The 23844-nt window shown below is 48.2% G+C and overlaps 1 protein-coding gene across 1 annotated transcript; it reads right to left on the minus strand.

The window, feature by feature from the left end:
• Positions 1-1214: 1214 nt before the first annotated feature.
• MYOG (myogenin) lies at positions 1215-11656 on the minus strand. The gene is given in 3 exon segments (XM_073320080.1): positions 1215-1336; positions 5056-5137; positions 11099-11656. Coding segments are annotated over 3 exon segments (762 nt in total).
• Between the last annotated feature and the right edge of the window lie 12188 nt (positions 11657-23844).

Here is a 23844-nt window from a genome sequence, read left to right on the forward strand (position 1 = left end):
AATTCTCTGAGCATGGGGCTAAGATCCAGGGACTTCTGCGTACAGTCTCCAGAACTAAGTTCTGACAGGTGCCTTACCTAGTTCACAGGGGTGTTACTTTATTGTTACTTTTTGTACTGAGGTAGCAGCTATCAGCCCCAGCCATGGACCTCACCCCCATTGCAAGCTAGGGGTTGTACAAACACAGCACAAAAAGCATGTTTAAGATCTGTTGTGACTATCAGTTGTAAGGGAGCTCCTGGTACGAAAACGCTGGGAATTACATGAGTGACTAGAAGGGGAATGTTCTCCTGCGTAGCACTGATCTAAATTAGTGCCCCAGCCAGCTCCTGTTGAAATTAGCACTGGAACTCCCAGTGACTTCAATTGGGTTGAGCTCTTGCATCCTCCTCTCCTCTGTGTTTGCTTCCTGGACTCCTAATGGAAGCAGATCCACAAGGCTGGCAAGAAGCAGCCAGTCTCCCACAGCGAGCCATGCCTGAGAGAGGGACAGTGACCCTCAGGCAACACAGAGACCCAGAAGCCATTTCAAACGAGACTGCCTTTATTTAAAAAAAAGTCCAAATAAGTTAGCAAAAATAACAATAAAAAACCCCACCCCGGCAACTCCACACAGCGCTCAGTAGAAAAGACCCCGACGGCAGCATTTACACGGCTCCCGCGCCTGCAAAACACCAGCTGGCAAAGGAAGTTGGTCAAACAGCATCTTTTAAAAACAAAACAAAAAACAAAAAAAAAAACCACACACAAACATTGGCCCCCAAAGAAACAAACTTCCACAAACAGGGAACGAAACACAAAGCCCACGCTGGAATCCTTCCTTCTCACACGGAAGTTGTGTCGCTTCTGCCCCCCTCCCTTGAGTACCAGTTACAATAAATCATGTCAAAATGCTTTGATCAGTTTTTTCAGAGAGGCCAAGAACCCATAACTCCTATTGAAGTGGGGACTCAGCACCCCTGAAAATCAGGTCACTAGCTTGTGTATTAATGTAGGCTTCATTTTAAACAGCCGGTTTATCCTTTGTCTCTTAGCTGACCAAGTGGAAACACTCTGCTATGATTAGGGAATTGGATAAGGGGCTTCACCAGTTACAGTCTATGACTTTGGACAGGTAAATACATTTTCCAGTGTCTGAAGAGTTCTGGTGCCAAATTACCACCTCATTACCAGCCGGGGAAGACTCTAAAAAGCCCCAGAGGCTTCTGCCCGCCTCAGTTTTGAACCCTCTCTTCTTGGAACGTGACAGCCACATCCTCCACCGCGATGCTTTCAACGATCGAGGACAGGGAGTGAAGGTTGTGGTCTTCAGAGGATTCGTCATTTAACAAATGATCTACAGAGAGCAAGAGAGGAAACCATATGAAGGTGATTTTGGGGACCAAACTGCCAATGAAGGTGACTGAGGGAGACCTAAGAGGAATGACCAGGATCCCTGCAGCTGAAAGGGAAGGAACTAATCTGTTCAGGGCCGTTGCGCTGTCCAGAAAGTGTTTGCCTTGATCACCAAAGTGTTTCTAGCTCTGCCAGGCCATGGAAGATCAGCACTTAGGGTGTGGCTCTCCCATCATTCCTTCAGATACGTGGGTGTTACAGGGAGTGAAACTTGCCCAGCTTCACTGACCTGCTAGGAAAGGTGACAATTGTTCCCTGCTGTGATCCCCTGACTGCAGCCCTGAACGAGGGGTGAGAGAAATGCCAAGCTGTGGTGGACACCTTAAGCAGTTTCTGTTCCCAAATGTAAGGGCCCTTCTAGGGTAAGTGATGAAATGTCAGAGATGGGAAAACACACTCGTTGGGTCATGTGCACCACGTCTTAACAGAGCTGAGTCATGAGAACAATCAGAGACTGGAAAACACTGAAAAGATTAGGACTGTTTCCTCATGTCCCCTCTTATTCATCGCCTCTCAGAGGTAAAGTGTACAAAATAATTGATGATGTAGTAAAGGGAGATAACGTCTATTCACAAAAAGTTACATGAGAGCAGGGGGATGTTCAATGAAACTGAAAGGCAGCAGATTCAAAACTGCTAAAGGGAAATCCTTCTCACACTCCATGAGTGCCCGGTAGAACTCACTGCCACAAGAGCTCACTGACTCATGGGCTGGGGCACATGACTTACAAGGAGAGGCTGGGGGAACTGGGATCGTTTAGCCTGCAGAAGAGAAGAATGAGGGGGGTTTGACAGCTGCTTTCAACTACCTGAAAGGGGGTTCCAAAGAGGATGAATCTAGACTGTTCTCAGTGGTAGCAGATGACAGAATAAGGAGCAATGGTCTCAAGTTGCAGTGGGGGAGGTTTAGTTTGGATATTAGGAAAAACTTTTTCACCAGGAGGGTGATGAAGCACTGGAATGGGTTCCCTAGGGAGGTGGTGGAATCTCCTTCCTTAGAAGTTTTGGTCAGGCTTGACAAAGCCCTGGGTGGGATGATTTAGTTGGGGATTGGTCCTGCTTTGAACAGGGGCTTGGACTAGATGACCTCCTGAGGTCCCTTCCAACCCTGATATTCTATGATTCTTTGATTCCAAAAGAGTGGCAGGATTCAGAAAAGAGTGAGACATTTATAACAAGGTTAGCATAAGCTGACCTGTAACTCTGGGGTCAGGAGGAAGCTGTCCATGAGGGCAAGTTATCCCAGAACTGCTAGTGCAGGTTTCTCCCTCTGAAGCAGCTGGCACTGGCCACTGTTGGAAACAAGATACTGGAGTAGCTGGACCCTTGGTCTGATCAGTCTGGCAATTCCTAATTTCCTATTGTCTCATGGACACCTCCTCTCTTGTTAGCAATTACTCCACCCCCCTCTCTCTTCCCACTCAACACTGTGGGAATATCAGCACTTGCTGACATGGGGAAGGCCTTTCAGGAAGCAAGGAATATGTCTGGTTGAAAATTTTCCCTTAAATCTTCTTTCCAACAGTAAATTAGGTTTTTTATTAAATGAAAAATGTTTGGGGAAAGTGTCTGCTTTCTGTGGGAAATTTACCATTTTTTGTTGGAAAACCAAAAAAATCCCCCAAACTGAAGATTTGCAGCAGAAAATGTTTTTTAGCTGGACATTCTTCAGTTTTCAGCATTTTTGTTTTGGTTGTTTTTTTTTCCCCAAACCAAAAGTCCAAATTTCCCCTGGAATAAAGCATGCATTTTTCCAGTCAGCCCCAGTCCTGAATGTATTTCGAGATGATGTGAGTTAGCAGCTGGAACTAAGGAGGAACCAAAACCAGCTGAGCAGCTGCTTTCTCCATTTCCAGCTGCAAGTGGGTCTCCTACAGCCTACGTCTTAAAGCTATGTTGCGTCTACCCTGAATCAGTGCAGCCAGAATCATCCAGCGTGATGGCCTGACAGACAGGAACCAGGCAGAAAAGAGCAGGGATCCTCCAGCCATCTCCCACCTAATCAATTCTGTGCCACGGCTGGGGCCTCAGGTGTGGGGGGTAGCCCCATCTCTCCTGTTTGCTGCCTGTAGGACACAGGTTAGCCTCCTGAGGCCTGAAATGCTTTAGTCTGAATGCAGTCTCAGTACAAGGGTATCTGGGAGAAATGTGCTGGCCGGCATTATGCAGAAGCTCAGTCTAGGGCGTTCCCTTCGGAAAGGATGAGTATCAGCTGAGGTGTTACAACTGGGGTGAAAATAGCCTGCTGTGTCCAAAAGGGGAAACCTGCAACACAGTGATGGTGAACAAGGCTTAGGGTACGACTCACAGCAAAAAAAGACCCGTGGCAGGGCGTCTCAGGGTCCGTTGGCTTGGGCTCGTGCTGCAGGGCTAAAAATAGCCATGTAGCCATTTGGGCTCAGGCTGGAGCCTGGCTTTGAGACCTAGTGAAGGGGGAGGGACTCAGAGCCCAGCTCGAGCTAGTTGACCTGGCTCTGAGATTCACTGCCACGGCGGGGAGGGGGCGGGGGCATTGTGCTGTGGAGACATATCCTTAGTGGGGCGAGGGGACATCAAGACTGACATGAGTTTGCAATGTCTGGATCCTTTTGCAGTGCAGAAGAAAGGCTAGTGTTATTCTAGGCATGTGCGGAGGCTTCTGCTCCTGATTCTCAAGTCGCTGAAAAGGCAGCAAAGGGGCAGGCTAGCTCCAGAGGTAATATCCCTTCAGAACAGAAGTAAATCCTGGATTCTCCTGAACTCAGAGGGAGAAAAGAGCTCATCGGTTTAGGAGCATCTGGAGTCTCATCTCTCAGAATAACAAAAGCCTGAAGGACGAGAAAATAGGAACCAAGCAACCCTTTTCCCTTTCCTAGAGAAAAATTCCTCTGGGGTCTGGAAAAAGCAAAAAATGGGGATTGGTCCTGCTTTGAGCAGGGGGTTGGACTAGATGACCTCCTGAGGTTCCTTCCAACACTGATATTCTATGAAAAATTTCTATGAAAACCACCCCTGGGTGCCCTCCTTCCACCTGGGAACATCCCCCACCACCACAACACTCCTCAGTTCCTCCCATCCTATCTGCTGTGGCTTCTGGAGGAGGTGGTCCAGCACCAGGCCCACTCCCTCCCTCAATCGCCGTAGCAACAAGTTCTGGGAGGTGGCAGCCAGGACTTGAAATGCTGCCACCTGGGCCATTCTCACGCCCTGGCCAGGTGGGCAGGGCTTGCTGAAATTTGAGGAGGCTCTGGGGAGATGAGCTGTTGGGTACACAACCTATCGGTGGCTAAAGGGACAGTCTGGGTCCCGCTGCGGGTGGATGGTCAGTAACTGCCCTTGGCTCAGAAGATGCTGCCATGGGGCTCTGAGGACTAGCTGAACAGCCACCTGTCTCCTGGATATCTGGAAGGACCATCTGGACACCCCTTGAAAACAGTGGATTGGGGATGATGGTCTCTGGGCCTACCAAAAAGACAAGGCAAAGGGGAGACTGGGCCTGTAGGGAGGAGAGGACGTTATGTGAGAAGGGAATTAGGAAGGCCTTTTGGAGGGAGCAATGTCCCCAAAGCTCAGAGAATTTGGATAAACATCCAGTTCTCTGAGCTGAACTGTCCAGTTTTTTGTCCTTCATCCCAAAAGCACTGGGACAAAGAGGCCAGTCTGAGGTATGTGTTCTGCTTACCCCCAGGGTTACTGCTGAATTCCAGCTGGGAGCTCCACTCTGGGCTGCACGAGGCGCTGTTGGACCCACACTCACTGGCCACCTGTAATTAGGAGGAGATAATCACTGTTAGGGTTACTCATGCCAAGAGCTCTACCCTCACACTGGGTCATCTCCCAGGGTCATCTCCCAGGTGTGCTCTGAAATGCTCCACTCAGTTGGCCCAGATGGCCCTAGCTCTCCTCTCCCTCAATCCCAGTGAGAAAAGCAAACCTCTTTTAAAAATCACGTTCAGTCCATGTGGAAGCACACTACCACTGTATCCAACCTGCTCAGAGTGAGAAGTCCTATGTTTTCAATATTAATTAAGAATTAAAACAATGATCTCCCAAGGTGGATTCTGTGAGACCCATGGGCAAGGATTGGACCTTGAGGAGAGTGTCCAGATCTTATAAGTGGCAGATCAGATCATTAATGGCTGTTTTGTGCTCATGGGAACTGAGAGTGTGTGAGCAGATTAGGGTATTGTTCTACCTTAACAGGTCCCATGATGGTCTAGCTCAATCCTTAGGAATATTTTCGTCCCCTGGAGCTCAGGGCAGAATCTCCATTCCTGGGATTCAAGAAAGAAAGGGACAGTAAACTGAACCCCAATGGGATCAGCTGCTGTGAAGGACAATAGGGGCTTTAACTCTGGTGAGTCTTTCTACACATCTGTGTAGGGTCAATTGCTAACAAGCCTGGGGTTGGGAATTTCTCTCCTGGGGAGGAGGCAGAGACCCCAGCAGATGGACCAAAGACGAGGGGGGGGCAAAGAGAAGGTTTTAGGAGCATGAATTGGTATGAGAAGAAATAGGGACACTGGAGAGAAAAGCAGTTGGGGGAAAGCTCCTGAGAAGACATGTGAGAAGGGAAAAACACCTTGGCCCGTGGTGGGGAGAAGTGTGAAGTGAGATATTGAACATAGCAGAAACTGGAATGGAAGCAAGAGCAAATGAAGGGAGAGGGGAGGGACTGGCCACCCTCACTGGAGCTGGGAAGCACACAGCGGCGTCTGTTCTCCAACCGTTCCCTGGTCACACCTGCACCCCGCCAGGTGGCTTCTCAGCTCCTCTCTGAAACCACAGTGCAGAGCAACCGTGCTGAGATCAAAATGGGGCCATATTGGGGACAACTGCTCCAATAAGAGTTCTAGTTTGGAGTCATTATACCTGCTCCTGGTAAACAGTCCTTGCATATAAACAGTCCTGTCACCTACATGCCTAGATGCTATCGGAGGGGGAACGGGGGGTTAACAGAAGATGCCATTGGGTAGGGCTACACTGCAGTCGGAGGTCATGCAACAGCAATCCCCACTCCTTAGCCCCTCTTGGGCCGGTCTTCACTAGAGTTTTTTACCTGGAATTAACTGGGTGCTAATTGACTTGTAGTACTTAACACAGTTGTAAAGGCTGGTATGGACCAAATACATGTTTGATCAAGTCTACAAACATCACAGGGATTAGCCTAGGGTTGCTTCTCCACCCGGTAGATCGTGACCCCTGGGATGGTGGGGGGCAAGTCAGAAAAGGCAGTCAGGGGCCCAGGGGGGTAGTAAAAATGTTATTATAATCTCTAAGCAAAGAAAATCTTGCTCCCTCACTGCTGATGTTTCAAGGTCGAGTACTGTCTGCCATCCTCTCAAGGGTCCCACACAAATACATTCTATAGGCATAGCATTGACCACATTATTTACTCTCGCGTTGCAAACATAAGGGGGTCGGAAATATTTCACTTCAAAGAACGGGTCACCAACCTGACCAGGTTGAGAAACGCTGGCCTAGGGTTCAGAGTAACAGCCGTGTTAGTCTGTATTCGCTAAAAGAAAAGGAGGACTTGTGGCACCTTAGAGACTAACCAATTTATTTGAGCATGAGCTTTCGTGAGCTACAGCTGGGTGAAGATCAAATGTAGCCTGGCCCAAATGTGGCGGTGGGGACGGTGTTATGTTATGTATCTTGAGTTACCTGGCAATTCTTTAACTCCAGGTAAAAAGTCTAGTGAAGACATATACCCCTTGTCTCTTCTCACACATTAAACAGGGAACCAGTGCGCAAAATCACTGGGATTTATACAGACTGATCTGCTCCCTTGCGTTGTGAGATGCTGTCTTCACTGCAAAAAGAGGTATGTTTTTCTGTCAAGATAACTAACTTGAGAGAGTGATCTTGATGTAAAATCCTGGTGTACGTAGGACATTGTAGTTTTCACTTTGATGAAGCAAGTTGTGGTAAACCCCAGGAAGGGGAGAAAGGCTATAGGATTGATCTCATCTAGCTCTATGGAGCTACTTTTGCCTTGTCTCCACAATGTTTTCACATCAGTGTAATCATCTTGAAATAAAAATGCACCAATTCTTTGCAGTGAAGGTATCTTTGCAGGGTATGACTGCATTTGGAAAAAAGTTATTGTTTAACAGAATCAAAGGCATTAGTGAATCAGAATTCATCTTCTCTTGTATTTTGTTTTTTTGTGGTGATTTACATTGTTCCAATTATCCAGTAAGTTAACCCACAAGCGTGATCTGGTTGAAAAACGGTAAGTATTTTCCAGGAAAAAAATTCCAATTTTTCCATGGATTTTTAAAATCACTTTCCAGCTAAGTGAATTGAAATGTACAATGTTTGTTTTGTTTCAGAGAGAAAAGGTGGGTGACATAACGGATTTTATTGGCCCAACTTCAGCTGGTGAAAGAGGCAAGCTTTCGAGCCACACACAGCTCTTCTTCAGTTCTTCATGTTTTATTGAATATGTCCATTTTGTTTGGCTTTTCATTTCCTTGGTTTTTGTTTGTTTTATCCCCATGGAAAAGGGAGAGAAATGAAAAATATGGAGAAAAAACTAAAAAACCCAGAACACAATTTAAAATGTCAGTTCATAACAAAACAAATGTGCATTTTTCATTTTGACTTTTGTCCAAAAATAGAAAAACGTAATGGAAATGAATTTGTTTCACAAAAAGGTTAGATTTTACATTATACACTTAAAGTAAACACCTTTGATCAGTCCTACCTAGGAGTTGGGAGGAGGAGAAGAGGTAAGGAGGCTAAAATGGGTTGAAGAAAAGTTGTTAGCCCTGACAGTTTAACATAGCACTTGCCTGGTTTGGGTTGTTTTGGTAAGCAGTTTGCATTGATTTATTTCCATACTGCAGGAGAAATCCATATAAATCAATTCCAATTGAGCATACTTTCTAGTTTTCACACCTTTGTTCCTATAGATTTGCCTCATCTGGTTGTTTGCTTGTGGAGATTTTTCTTAATTCTGATCATTATCGTGAAAGAAAATGAATGAAAAGTAATGAAACAAGAAAGAAAAAAATATTTCACAGCCAGATCTGCGCCTCGGGAACTGTGATCCATAGAGCATGGGCAGCGAGATATTGCAAACAAAGAGCTCCTCCGGTGAGGTCCTGAACACTTTCAACTCCTGTTGACCACAATAGGAATGTGCAGTGTGCTGAGCACCCCACAGGATTGAGCCCAGAATGCATTGCAGTCTTTCACATTTCTTAAAATGTGCAAAAATGTTATGGAAGTTTTGTGGTATCGACAACTCTTATATTTTTCTCAGGAGTCTTATAATAGTCAGAGATTTTTCTTAAATCTCCAGCTCCTGAAGTCAAGTGACTACTGGCTATATCAGCTGTCTTTTTTTGTTGTTGTTTTAAAGTAAGTTTCTAGCCCCAGGGGTTTTAGAGAAAAGCTTGACTGGAGTGTAACTCTAGTGGTTGAGAAACCAGGGGGCAAATAAAAAGAACCCAATGTGTATTATCTTTTAAAAATCTCATAATTTTTAAGACAGTCTTGTGGCGGTGGTGAGTACTGACCAGAACTGGGCAAAGAATGGATTTTTCAGCTCACTGGCAATTCCAAAACATTTAAAATATAAAACTGTCTTCGGTCAAACTGAAAACAAATTTTTAATTTTTTTTTTTTTTAGGAGAATTGAAAAGTACAAAAAAAAATTCAACGTGAAACCAAAAAATGGACCCAGCTCTAGCCCTGACTCATGAGTTTTGAATACGTATGGTTGGCAGTTCTGGTTCTGAGACTCTGGGTGGGGCCCCAATGCCCTTGTGTGGCACTTGGATGGGCACACTGAATAAAACAAATGTGCTAAACAGGTGGCCTTGTTCCCAGCCACACCCACACCCTCTTGCCCTCTCCTCTGCATATGCGCGAGGGCTTGCCACTCAAGTGCCATCTGCTGCAAAGACCGTTCCAGGTGCCAGTCGCATTTGCTGTAAGGATGTGCAGACATTTGCTCTTAGCGTGCCTGGCTCAGGGGCCTTTCTATGAGACTAGCTCAGGAAGTTAACTTTTTTTTATTGCCTAGAGCATTTACTGCCCAAATATTATGATCCAGTATATACAGCATGTACCAGATTCTCCACTACACGGCAGCTGTTCTAGCAACACTGAATCCAGGCACAAGGCTGTTTTGCCAGAGCAGAGCAGAGCAGCGAGAACATATTGGCAAATCTGCCCTGACGCATCCCCCTGCAGGAACGCATCCTAGGCACAAAATATTGACTCTTTCCTGGGCAATGCCACCTTGCAGGGACTGTGTCTTGTTACATTCTAAGCCTTTGTGAAAGGAGAAAGGACGGCGCTTGCCCACGCAGAGAGGAGAATTTCAAGATCCCTCTTCGTTTGCTTGTTGGCGTTATCAGCAGCCACGAGTTGTACCTGAGCTTGGCCTAAGGAGGAGACTGGGGGGTTATTGTGGAAGGGGTTATAGGGCATATCAGGCATTTAATGCTGACGATCAAAACCGCTTTGCAACCTGTGCCCCTGTGGCTGCTCACACTGACCAGGGGATCGTCACCTGCTTTCTTGACTGGTCTCCATGTGCCCCTTTCTGGGTCACTTTTGTCAGCCCATTTTCAGATGTCACCAGCCTCGACTCTCAGCCCTTCTAGGCCACCTTCCCCTGGACTGGGAGGCAGGGGGTGTACATGCACTCTCCATGGCTGGGAAGTGGTGGTCGCTGTGCTCCCTCTCTCTATGGGCGGGGGCCGGCTGTGGAAGCTGCAGTCTCCCTGGGCGGAGGCCGGCTATGGAAGCTGCGGTCTCTCTATGGGTGGGGGCCGGCTGTGGAAGCTGCGGTCTCTCTATGGCTGGGGGCCGGCTATGGAAGCTGTGGTCTCCCTGGGCGGGGGCCGGCTATGGAAGCTGCAGTCTCCCTGGGCGGGGGCCGGCTATGGAAGCTGCGGTCTCTCTATGGGCGGGGGCCGGCTATGGAAGCTGCGGTCTCCCTGGGCGGGGGCCGGCTATGGAAGCTGCTGTCTCCCTGGGCGGGGGCCGGCTATGGAAGCTGCGGTCTCTCTATGGGCGGGGGCCGGCTATGGAAGCTGCGGTCTCTCTATGGGCGGAGGCCGGCTATGGAAGCTGCGGTCTCCCTGGGCGGAGGCCGGCTATGGAAGCTGCGGTCTCCCTGGGCGGAGGCCGGCTATGGAAGCTGCGGTCTCCCTGGGCGGAGGCCGGCTATGGAAGCTGCGGTCTCCCTGGGCGGGGGCCGGCTATGGAAGCTGCGGTCTCCCTGGGCGGGGGCCGGCTATGGAAGCTGCAGTCTCCCTGGGCGGGGGCCGGCTATGGAAGCTGCGGTCTCCCTGGGCGGGGGCCGGCTATGGAAGCTGCGGTCTCCCTGGGTGGGGGCTGGCTGTGGAAGCTGCGGTCTCCCTGGGCGGAGGCCGGCTATGGAAGCTGCAGTCTCCCTGGGTGGGGGCCGGCTGTGGAAGCTGCGGTCTCCCTGGGCGGGGGCCGGCTGTGGAAGCTGCGGTCTCCCTGGGCGGAGGCCGGCTATGGAAGCTGCGGTCTCCCTGGGCGGAGGCCGGCTGTGGAAGCTGCGGTCTCTCTATGGGCGGGGGCCGGCTATGGAAGCTGCGGTCTCCCTGGGCGGGGGCCGGCTATGCAAGCTGCAGTCTCCCTGGGTGGGGGCCGGCTGTGGAAGCTGCGGTCTCCCTGGGTGGGGGCCGGCTTTGGAAGCTGCGGTCTCCCTGGGCGGGGCGCTGGGCACTTACCCCTGGCTGGGAGGCGCTGCTGCGGTAACGCAGGTCCCTCTGCTCCCGCTCCTGCTGGTTGAGGGTGCTGAGCAGGGTCTGCAGGCGCTCGATGTACTGGATGGCACTTCGCAGGATCTCCACCTTGGGCAGCCGCTGGTTGGGGTTCAGTAACGTGCTCCGTTTCAGGGCCTCAAAGGCCTCGTTCACCTTTTTTAACCTCCGCTTCTCCCGCAGGGTGGCGGCACGGCGCCGGTCGATGGAGACCGTTTTCCTCTTGCAGATCTTGCACGCCCAGGGCAGACACTGGCCGGGGCAGTGCTCAGGCAGGGGCGAGCCCTTCTCCTCCAGCCCCGTCCTGCCCTCAGGACACAGCCCCAGGCCCGGCCGCTCCTGGTACGCCCCCTGCTCGTAGCCCTGCAAACGGGAGCTCAAATAGTTTTCGCCATCGTAAAACCTCTGGTCTGGAAAGAAGTAAGGGTTGGTCTCAAAGAGCTCCATGGGCAAGCGGCTGGCGGGGAGCAGCCTGCTCAGAGTGTGCGGCTGCTCTGTCTCCTAACACCAACTGTTTGGTGGCATTTAAACCCTGGCGCTGGCATTAAATCACAGAGATAAATATAGAAAAACCTAAAGGAAACCTGAGCCTGCCCTAAGCTGCTGCCTCACATCAAAACTTGTCCATCTGATTTCATGTGCTCTCCCTGTGGGGATTAGGCTGCCCGGGGCTGCGCTGTATCTGGGGGGCGGGGGGACGGGGGAGCTGGCATGTGTTGGACAGCGGCTCAGCCACCTCGCAAACAACGGCCTTGTTTGAGTCCTTCTCATTTCTTCTCTTTCCAGCGCTGTTGATGATCAGGCTGCTCCCGGGGCTGGCAGCTCCACGCTGCATTCCTGCATCATCTGCTGCCTTCAGTTACTGCTCCCGGCCAGGGCCAGGGCCAGGGCCTCACAGCACGGCCTGCACTGAGGAGAAAGGCCAGCTCAGTTCCCGGCTCCGACAGGGGCAGGCCCTTGGGGTGCCCCCCACACACCAAGCCCTGCCCGCACTGCCCCACACCACAGCCTTGCGCTACCCCTCCCCTCACACCCTGCTCTGCCCCGAATTGCAGGCCTGCTCTGCCTGGAGCCTCACAAGCTCTGCCCCTCCCTTCACACCCTGCCCCACTCTGCCTGGAGCTGCCCATGCACTGCCCCTCCCCTCACTGCCTGCCCCACGCCGCCCCTCCCCTCATGCCCTGCCCCACTCCTCCCTTCCCCTCACACCCTGCTCTGCCCCGAACTGCAGGCCTGCTCTGCCTGGAGCCTCACAAGCTCTGCCCCTCCCTTCACACCCTGCCCCACTCCACCCCTCTGGTCATGCCCCACTCTCCTCCTCCCCTCACACCCCACTCTGCCCCTCTGGATATGCCCCAGCCTGCCCCTCATTTCAAACCTCACTCTGCCTTGAGCCTCACACTCTGCCCTGCCCCTCACACCCCACCTTGCTCAGCCCCTCCCCGCCATACCTCTCCCATCCTGCTCTACTCACCACCTCCCCACTGCTCTGCTCCTCCTCTTCTCCCCTCATGCACTCTGCCCATCCCCTCGCCCACTTGCCTATTGGATTGCCCACTCTGACACATTGGTCACTGTGCCCCTCGTCCCACCAGTCTCTGCCTGTCACGTGCCCCTCAGCCTGGCCCACCTCTCTGTCTCTGCCCCCTGGTCCCCCACCATTCCACCTGCACTTTCTCTGATTCACTGCTGGGTCTGACACTCCAGCTATTCACTCCAGCCCACCATCTCACCAGCCTGGCTGGTCTCTTGACTTTGGGCCTCGTCCTGCAGTTCCGCCCACACCCAGAACTCCCAATGCAGCCAGAAGGTGTGGCAGGAACGTACATGGGGGATCGAGCCTTTGGTTTGTACCAAACACTGCACGTGCTCTGATCTCTGCGCGTCCCCGCTCCTTCTCGGAGTATCACCTCTCATGGTGCCAGGCTGGTACCCTCTCTGGTGCTCGTACTCTTCTCCTTCCCTCTGTGTCACTGCTACCCATCCACACTGCTACATACCCATCTATCCATCCATCCCTGCCAATCTTCATCCATCCCTCCATCCCCACACACCTATCCAGCCAGCCCCCTACACACCCATCCCTCCCTCCTCACAGTCATCCATCCATCAGTCCATCCATCCCCCTACACACCCATCCATCCATCCCTCCCTCCTCACACTCACCCATCTATCCCTCCATCCCCATACACACCTATCCAGCCAGCCCCCTACACACCCATCCCTCCCTCCTCACACTCATCCATCCATCAGTCCATCCATCCCACTACACACCCATCCATCCATCCCTCCCTCCTCACACTCACCCATCTATCCCTCCATCCCCATACCTCCTCACACTCACCCATCTATCCCTCCATCCCCATACACACTTATCCAGCCAGCCCCCTACACACCCATCCCTCCCTCCTCACACTTATCCAGGCAGCCCCCTACACACCCATCCATCCACTCCTCCCTCCTCATACTCACCCATCATCAGTCCATCCATCCATCTATCCCCACACACCTATCCAGCCAGCCCCCTACACACCCATCCCTCCCTCCTCACAGTCATCCATCCATCCCCCTACACACCCATCCATCCCTCCCTCCTCACACTCACCCATCTATCCCTCCATCCCCATACACACTTATCCAGCCAGCCCCCTACACACCCATCCCTCCCTCCTCACACTCATCCAGGCAGCCCCCTACACACCCATCCATCCAACCCTCCCTCCTCATACTCACCCATCATCAGTCCATCCATCCATCTATCCCCACACACCTATCCAGCCAGCCCCCTACACACCCATCCCTCCCTCCTCACAGTCATCCATCCATCCATCCATCCCCCTACACACCCATCCCTCCCTCCCTCCCTCCTCACACTCACCCATCCATCCATCTATCCATCCCTCCCTCCTCACACTCACCCATCTATCCATCCATCCTTGCCAATCCTCATCCATCCATCCCCTTCCACACTCATCCATCCATTGACCCCCCTACACACCCATCCCTCCCTCCTCACACTCATCCATCCATTAGTCCATCCATCCCACTACACACCCATCCATCCCTCCCCATACTCATCCATCTATCCACCTCCATACACATCTATCCATCCATCCCTGCCAATACTCATCCATCCCTCCATATGCTTATCCAGCCAGCCCCCTACACATCCATTCATCCCCTTCCACACTCGTCCATCCCCATAATTGCCCAGCCCTTCCTCCAGTGGTCCCCAAATTCTCCATCCTCCCCATTATATTGCTCCCAGCAGAAACCTTAGGAAACAGGCCAGTCCCCAAGGTGCTGGAGATTAGCCAGTGTCCTATGCTTTATTATTAAACAATTTGTATTTTGGTAGCACCTAAAGTCCACAACCAAGTTGGGCCTCTCTGTGCTAGGTGCTGTACAAACATATAATAAACAATGGACTGTGCCCAAGTCAGCGTCCATGCAGAGCAGCCAGGAGTCCAGCTTTAAGGCTAGATTTTCCAAAGAGCTCAGCTGGCTGGGTACAGAGCTCTTTTGGGAATCTGGCCCCACATCAGGGCACAATGATCAGTGTATCCCCTGGGAAGGATGAAAGGCAAAGCAGACAGTTGTTCCAAGGAGGGTAGAGATTTTGCGCTGGATGTTTACGGTGGTAACCCGTCCCCTCCAACAGAGATGAGCATCTTATTGATACTAACACTTCCCCCTCCTCTACCATCTCAAACAACTGGGCAGCCATTAACTAAGGGAGCTTCTCCGCTCCCCTGTGTGTCCCTAATTTGCAAACTGGGAAACGGAGTCACTGGGAAACTGAGTCACTGTGCAAATGGCAGTGCCAGGATTTTAACCCGCATCCTAGCTCCTAGCCACCTGCTCTGGCCACAAAGCCACATCCCTCCATCTTTGTCTTTAGTTTAGTTTAGTGTTGATTATTTTTGCATTAGGAACGTAAGAAACTTCCAACCACCTCCTCCCATTCGGGGAGAGCCTTTCTCCTGCTCCAGGCCAAATACCAGCAGCGGGATTGGTCAGTGGAAAGAATGTCAGCGAAGGGAAGGGCAAAATGTGATAATATTTTCCTTCCCCAAATCCCCACCCGCAGTGGGAGGAACTTGCAGTTTAACATTCACTTCTTAACCCCCATGCTTAAACTCTCAGTGACTTCAGGCTGACCTCAAGCATATTTAGAATCTGCTGCTGGTACAGGCAGAAATCAAAGCTGCCAGCAGTTTGTCTCTAAGGACTGGCTTCTTTCTGGTGTCCCCCACTGATCTGCGACCACTGGAAAAGTGGCACCCATTCAACTTCTAAAAGGAGGCAGAGTGTCATGAGCTGGGGGATGGGATTGTGGCCTTTCCCAGTTCAGATACTCCCCATCAGCATGTGAGATTTTTCCATTACCAGATAGTCACAAAGGCCACAGAAGGCACCCATAGGCTGTAAGGTCCGCCCCTCCCCAACTCCATGAGTGTGTTCTGAGCCCTGAAGTGTACTTACCCACTACCCAACCCGACCCCAAGTGTGTTCTCCACTGGGCCATCCCCTCCATAGGATTGGAGAACCCTATGGGATTTAGGACAATTTGGTCTGATCCCTTCCAGGCTCACTGCCCCAGCGGCTGCAGTCCATTTGAGTCTTGCCTGAGTCTGACCCAGAACAAGCCCTCTGCCAGCATGACCCCCGATGGTGATCGCTGTGGGTGGGAGCCTTTAAAACTTTGCTCACAGCAGTATGGGGAACTGACAGAAACACAAAGGCCTTTAGATAAGGTGCTGAAAACTGTCTGGACGATTCGTAATCTAATCCCCCTTGCTCTGAGGGCTAAACCTCCATCTGCCAAGGAAGCGTGGAAGTGTCAGAGCATCTGAGGTTTCATAGCAAATAGTTATACAAACTATAAAACTGTTGGCAGAATAATAGTGACACAAAGCATGGGCATCACACTCCTCGTAGCTCTGGCGTCATTTCTGGCCTGGTCGGGTTAAGGATGAGAATTCTTTAAATATATCAGGAACAAAAGCAATCCCAGCCGCGGTGTAGGTCCATTTCGAGATAGAAGCGATACAATGGACAGGAATGACTACGAAAAGGCAGACGTGTTCTGCAAATGCTTCTGTGCTGTGTTTGGAAAGAAGCTGATGGTGTATTCGCAGCTTCCAGTGATAATGAAATACTCTCCAGTCCAACACTAACTGGGGAAGATGCTAAGCAATCTCTACTGACGTTAAACATTTTTAATCTGCAGGGCCAGATAATTTGCACTCAAATGCAAGAAGAATTAGCAAGAATTTAGGCTGCTAGGAAAGAGACTGAAATGCAGGATCCCTAGGGTGGCATTCTCAGAAATGCTTCCAGTTCCAGGCGCAGGGCCAGGTGGGCAGGCAGAGCTTCAGAGTCGCAATGCGTGGATGAGACGATGGTGTAGAGAGGAGGGTATTAGATTTGTTAGGAACTGGGGAAACTTTTGGGATCGGGGAGCCTATACAGGAAGGATGGGCTCCACCTAAACCAAAGTGGATCCAGATGACTGGCACTAAACATTAAAAAAAAGTTGAAGAGCAGGTTTTAAACTAAGAGATGGGGAAAGCCAATGGCTGCAGAGGCGCACGTGGATCAGACAGAGACGTCTCTTAGGGGAGAGTCTATCGACAGAGATTCTCTAGGTTTTAGTCAGGAGGAGGGGATGGAAGAGGATAAAGTATGGGCCAGATCAGCCGAGAAACATTCACATAAAGAATCTGACACATCAGAAAAGGGCAAACAAATAAACAGTGACAAGTTTTTAAAGTGCTTATACACAAATGCTAGAAGTCTAAATAATAAGATGGGTGAACTAGAGTGCCTCGTGTTAAAGGAGGATATTGATGTAATAGGCATCACAGAAACCTGGTGGAGTGAGGACAATCAATGGGACACAATCATTCCGGGGTACAAAATGTATCGGAAGGACAGAACAGTCGTGCGGTGGGGGGAGTGGCACTATATGTGAAAGAAAATGTAGAATCAAATGAAATAAAAATCTTAAATGAATCCACATGTTTCATAGAATCCCTGTGGATAGTAATTCCAGGCTCTAATAAGAATATAACCTATTGTCCGTGAGCCATGCTGTGTGGCCCGCCCATCGCATCTTGTTATGTCTGCTTTCCACGACAATATCTTTCACACCACTGCGTTCTCTGATCATTTCATTTGGGATGCGATCCAGAAGGGAAATTCCCAACATGGCTCATTCCATTGCCCTTTCAGCTACTTACAGCCGCTGTTCTTCTCTCTTTGTCAGTGTCCATGTTTCACTGCCATACAGCATGGCTGGCAGCACTGTTGAATTGAAGATATTTGCATGTGTGGTCTTGTCAATTTTTCCTTTGAGGACATCCTTGATGGAATTAAATGCACACCATTCTGCCCGAATCCTTTGCGAGAGTTCTCCATTCAGGTCTTGGTGCATATTAACTTCTTGGCCCAAATATATGTACTGTTCCACTTTTTTGATTTCTTCTCCTATTACCATTATTCAGGCTTTTCGTAAGACATCTGATCACATGTATTTCGTTTTGCAGCTGTTCATTTTCAGGCCGACCTGACTGCTTTTCTTGTCAAGTCTTCGTAGCATGCTCTGCAGATGGTTGGGGCTTTCGGCAATTAGTACGATGTTGTCCGTGAATCTGAGATGGGATAATCTTACTCCATTTATGTTGACACCACTCCTCCAATTGATCTTGTTCATAACCATTTCCAGACAGGCGGTGAATAGTTTCGGTGAAATCGTATCTCTTTGATTTACGCCTTTCTCGATTTGGATGTGGAGGGGAGTTTTGAGGAGAGTAATGTCTGTTATACATCCAGTATTCGCTTCCTTCAACAAACTGATGTACTGCATGTTAATGCCCTGCTCTGCGAGCACCTTTAATATTGTGTTAAACTCGACGCTATCAAAGGCCTTTTCATAGTCGATGAAAGCAATGCACAGCGGGAGTTCGTATTCCCTTGTTCTTTCTAGGAGCTGGCTAAAGGTAAATATATGGTCAGTCGCGTTGAAATTTCTTCAAAACCCTGCCTGCTCTCTCAGCTGTTGTTCATCCAGACTCTGCGAGAGTCGGTTCATTATCATCTTTGTAAAGAGATTGTAGATGTGAGAGAGCAGGTGTATAGGGAAGTAGTTCTTAAGATTTTCTCAATTGCCCTTCTTGTGCAGCAAGATGGTATTCGACTCCTTCCAGCTTGATGGTATTTTTCCTTCTTCAAGATGTCGACTAAATCTTAAAGCTAGGGCCTTCCAAAGTTTTTCACCTCCTGCAGAAATAATTTCTGACATTATTCCATCTTTGCCTGGAGCTTTCCCCTTCTTCATCTGGTGTAGTGCGCTTTGGACTTCACTGACGATTATTGATGGGATGCGTTCTTCTGACTCTTGGAGCGTTGGGAGAGGGACGTTGATTCTTGATTTGAACAGTTCTGTATAGAAGCCCTTGCAGACGTCCTCCATCCCTGCTCCATTGATTACTGTCTCTCCGTCCTTGTTCTTCAGTGCTGTTACGCTCAGTCTATACTGTGTCAATTCCTGCTTGCATGTCCTGAGGCTCTTGCGTGATTCAGCTGTTTTGAGGAGCTTTTCTTTCTGGAAGTTCTCAAAGTCATACTTCAGTTTTCACCGTATAAGCTTGCACAGAATAGAGTACTCAAGGTTGTTATCCAAACTCCTTTTCATGTTTCTCCGCTTCTCCAACAAGTTTTTTGTTTCATTCGAGATTCTTCCCTTCGCCTTCTTCGGCTTTTCAAATTTAGCTGCTTTTATGCAATGTCTCAGCTTGTCAACAAAGATAGTATAGTCCTCATCACACTTTTCCATCTGGCTCCAGTCAAACCCAGAAATCACTTTCTTCAGCTTTGCTTCATTGAATGTCTTTGGCCGCTGTTTCCTGTTTGCCATCTGTAACGCCTTCTTTTCCACCACTTAGTAGAAAATCAACTTCACTCTAAGCAGGCGATGGTCACTGCCGGTGTTAGAAAGGCTGCACCACAGAGACGTCTTGAACAATGCACCTTTTATTGACTAAAATATAGTCTATTTCATTCTTGCTCTTCGCATTGGTAAACTGATGGCATCGTAAATAATGACAAGGACCAGTCAGTAATACAGACCAAATTTGGATTATTTGGTAAACTGGGCTCATCTGAACAGTATGAATCCTAATATTGCCAAATGCAAAGTCATGCATCTAGGAATAGCCTTGTCTCTGTAGATCACACTTACAGAATGGGGAACTGAGAAGAACTTAAGAGGGCATGGTGGAAACCAATTGAACATGAGCTCGCGGTGCAATGCTATGGTTACTAGAGCTAATATGACCCTTGGATATATAAGCAGATGAATATCAAAGAGGATTAAGGAAATGGTATTCACTATATATAGTATTGAAGAGACCATTACTAGTCTACTGTGTTCAGTTCTGGTGTCTACATTTTTTAAAAGGGTATTGAAAAATTGGAGAGGCTTCAGAAAAGATTTACAAGAATGATTCAAGGTCTTGTAGCAAGAGACTAAAGAAGCTCAATTTATTTACTTACTCAAAGGGAAGGTTAAGAGGTGATATGATCGTGCTCTATAAGATCCTACATGGGTAGAAGATTTCCAGAGGTCTCTTTAATTGAGCAGACAATAACAAAATAGAGAAGCTGAAGACTTCTTGGACAACCAGATTTGGGAAGCATACTATCCCGGATTCAAGTAAGACATGAACTGGCCACCAAGGAATCTGACAGACATAAGAACGGCCATACTGGGTCAGAACAATGGTCCATCTAGCCCAGTATCCTGTCTTCTGACAGTGGCCAATGCCAGGTGCCCCAGAGGTAATGAACAGAATAGGTAATCATCAAGTGATCCATTCCCTGTCGCTCATTCCCAGCTTCTGACAAACAGAGGCTAGGGACACCATCCTAATAGCCATTGATGGACCTATCCTCCATGAACTTATCTAGTTTTTTTTTTTTTTGAACTTTGTTATAGTCTTGGCCTTCACAACATCCTTTGGCAAGGCATTCCAGAGGTTGACTGTGTGTTGTGCGAGAAAATGCTTCCTTTTGTTTGTTTTAAACCTGCTGCCTATTAATTTCATTTGGTCACTCCCTAGTTCTTGTGTTATGAGGAGTAAATAACACTTCCTTATTTACTTTCTCCATACCAGTCATGATTTTATAGACCTCTATCATATCCTCTCATAGTCATCTATTTTCCAAGCTGAAAAGTCCCAGTCTTATTAATTGCTCCTCATACGGCAGCCATTCCATACCCCAAATCATTTTTGTTGCCCTTTTCTGAACCTTTTCCAATCCAATATATCTTTTTTGAGATGGGGTGACCACATCTGCATGCAATATTAAAGATGTGGGCGTACCATGGATTTATATAGAGGCAACATGATATTTTCTGTCTTACTATCTATTCCTTTCTTAATGATTCCCAACATTCTGTTTGCTTTTTTGATTGCCGTCGCACATTGAGTGGATGTTTTCAGAGAACTACCCACAATGACTCCAAGATCTCTTTCTTGAGTGGTAACAGCTAATTTAGACCCCATCATTTTATATGTATAGTTGGGATTATGTTTTCCAATGTTCATTACTTTGCATTTATCAACACTGAATTTCATCTACCATTTTGTTGTCCAGTCACCCAGTTTGGGACTTAACTAGCTTGAGTAGTTTTGAATCATCTGAAAATTTGGCCACCTCACTGTTTATCCCTTTTTTCAGATCGTTTATGAATATGTTGAACAGGACTGATCCCATTACAGACCCCTGTGGGACACCACTATTTACCATTCTGAAAACTACCCATTTATTCATACCCTTTGTTTCCTATATTTTAACCAGTTACCAATCCATAAGAGGAACTTTCCCCTTATCCCATGACAGCTTACTTTGCTTAAGAGCCTTTGTTGAGAGACCTTGTCAAAGGCTTTCTGAAAATCTAAGTACACTGTATCCACTGGATTCCCCTTGTCCACATGCTTGTTGACCCCCTCAAAGAATTCTAGTAGATTGAATCATAGAATCATAGAATATCAGGGTTGGAAGGGACCTCAGGAGGTCATCTAGTCCAATCCCCTGCTCAAAGCAGGACCAATCCCCAACTAAATCATCCCAGGCAGGGCTTTGTCAAGCCAGGCCTTAAAAACCTCTAAGGATGGAGATTCTACCACCTCCCTAGGGAACCCATTCCAGTGTTTCACCACCCTCCTAGTGAAAAAGTGTTTCCTAATATCCAACCTAAACCTCCCCCACTGCAACTTGAGACCATTACTCCTTGTTCTGTTATCTGCTACCACAGAGAATAGTCTAGAGCCATCCTCTTTGGAACCCCCTTTCAGGTAGTTGGCATTGGTGAGGCATGATTTCCCTTTACAAAAACCATGTTGACTCTTCCCCAACAAATTATATTCATCTATGTGTCTGACAATTTTGTTCTTTACTATAGTTTCAATCAGTTTGCCTGATACTGAAGTCAGACTTACTGGCCTGTAATTGCTGGGATCATCTCTGGAGCCCTTTTAAAAAATTGGTGTCACATTAGCTGTCCTCCAGTCATTTGGCACAGAAGCTTATTTAAATGATAGGTTACAAACTACAGTTAGTAGTTTTGCAATTTCACATTTGAGTTCTTTCAGAACTCTTGGGTGAATATCATCTGGTCCTGGTGATTTATTACTGTTTAGTTTATCAATTTGTTCCAAAACCTCCTCTAAAGACATCTCAGTCTGGGACAGTTCCCAGATTTGTCATCTAAAAAGAATGGTTTGGGAATTTCTCTCACATTCTCAGCTGTGAAGACCAATGCAAACAATTCATTTAGTTTCTCCGCAATGACCTTATCATCCTTGAGTGCTCCTTTAGCATCTCGATCATGCAGTGGCCCCACTGGTTGTTTAGCAGGCTTCCTGCTTCTGATGTACTTAAAAAAAAATCGCTATTACTTTTTGAGTCTTTTTGGCTAATTGTTCTTCAAATTCTTTTTTGGCCTTCCTAATTATATTTTTACACTTCATTTGCCAATGTTTTTGCTCCTTTCTATTTTCCTCACTAGGATTTAACTTCCACTTTTTAAAGGATGCCTTTTTGTCTCTCACTGCTTCTTTTACTTTGTTGTTTAGCCACAGTGGCACTTTTTTGGTTCTCTTACTATGTTTTTTAATGTGGGCTATACATTGAGCCTCTATTATGGTGTCTTTAAAAAGTTTCCATGCAGCTTGCAGGGATTTCACTTTTGGCACTGCACCTTTTAATTTCTGTTTAGCTAACGTCCTCATTTTTGTGTAGTTCCCCTTTCTGAAATTAAATGGTACAGTGTTGGGTTGCTGTGGTGTTTTCCCCATCACAGGGATGTTAAATTTAATTATATGATTGTCACTATTACCAAGCGGTCCCGCTATATTCACCTCTTGGACCAGATCCTTTACTGCACTTAGGACTAAATTAAGAATTGCCTCTTGTCTCATGGGTTGCAGGACTAACTGCTCCAAGAAGCAGTCATTTAAGGTGTCAAGAAGCTTTATTTCTGCATCCTGTCCTGAGGTGACATGTACCCAGTCAATATGGGGATAGTTGAAATCTCCCCATTATTATTGAGTTTTTTAATTTTTATAGCCTCTAATCTCCCTGAGCATTTCACAATCACTATCACCATCCTGGCCAGGCGGTCAGTAATATATCCCTACCGCTATATTCTTATTATTAGAGCATGGAATTACTATCCATAGAGATTCTGTGCTACAGTTTGCTTCATTTAAGATTTTTACTTCATTTGACTCTACGCTTTCTTTCACATAGAGTCCCACTCCCCCACCAGCATGACCTGTTCTGTCCTTCCGATATATTTTATACCCTGGTATTACTGTGTCCCATTGATTATCCTCATTCCACCAAGTTTCTGTGTTGCCTCTTATATCAATATCCTCATGTAATACGAGGCACTCTAGTTCACCCATCTTATTATTTAGACTTCCAGCATTTGTATATAAGCACTTTAAAAACTTGTCACTTCTTAGCTGTCTGCCATTACATGATGTAATTGAAAGGGATACTTTTTCATCTGACTGTTGATGAGATCAGAGAGGAGGCCTGTGCAAAAGCACCTAATTAGCCCCTGCCCAGTCAGCTCCAATCAGGGGAAACAGATTGGGGCTGAGGGAAAGGGCCTGATGCTGGCCTGAGGATTGGCAACACCTGCTGGCCTGACAAGCCAAGGGCTATAAAGGCTGGGAGGGAGCCAGAAGGCAGGGGCGGGGGGCAGCCTGGGAGAAGCCAGGGAGGGGACTCCTAGCTGAAGGCTGACTCTGCCCATGAAAGAGGTGACTAATCCTGTAAAGTTTATATATAGTTAGACACTAGTGGTGGGATAACCTTAAGTAAATAAAGACATGGGTGTTGCACAACGCTGAAGCTTCTCTGAGCCTTACTGGGGGCAGCAAGCGGGCCCCAGGAAGAGGGGCGGGTCGTGAACCCTGTCACAGCCTGGTGGTTCATAATAATCAGAGGCAAGAGGATAAGGAGGCGTTCTACACAGCTGGAGGCAGGTGAAGATGGGCAGGCTGTGACCACTAGAGAGAAGAGGACCAGTGTGCATTCCACACAGCTAGAGGTTTCCAGTTGGTACCAGGTTCTCAGTATGGAAACTGCAGAAGAAATCTCTGAAGATCCAGTTGGTCGAATGAAATGGAGAG

This window comes from Lepidochelys kempii, chromosome 21 (assembly GCF_965140285.1).
Source record: "Lepidochelys kempii isolate rLepKem1 chromosome 21, rLepKem1.hap1, whole genome shotgun sequence".
NCBI classification, from domain to species: Eukaryota; Metazoa; Chordata; order Testudines; family Cheloniidae; genus Lepidochelys; species Lepidochelys kempii.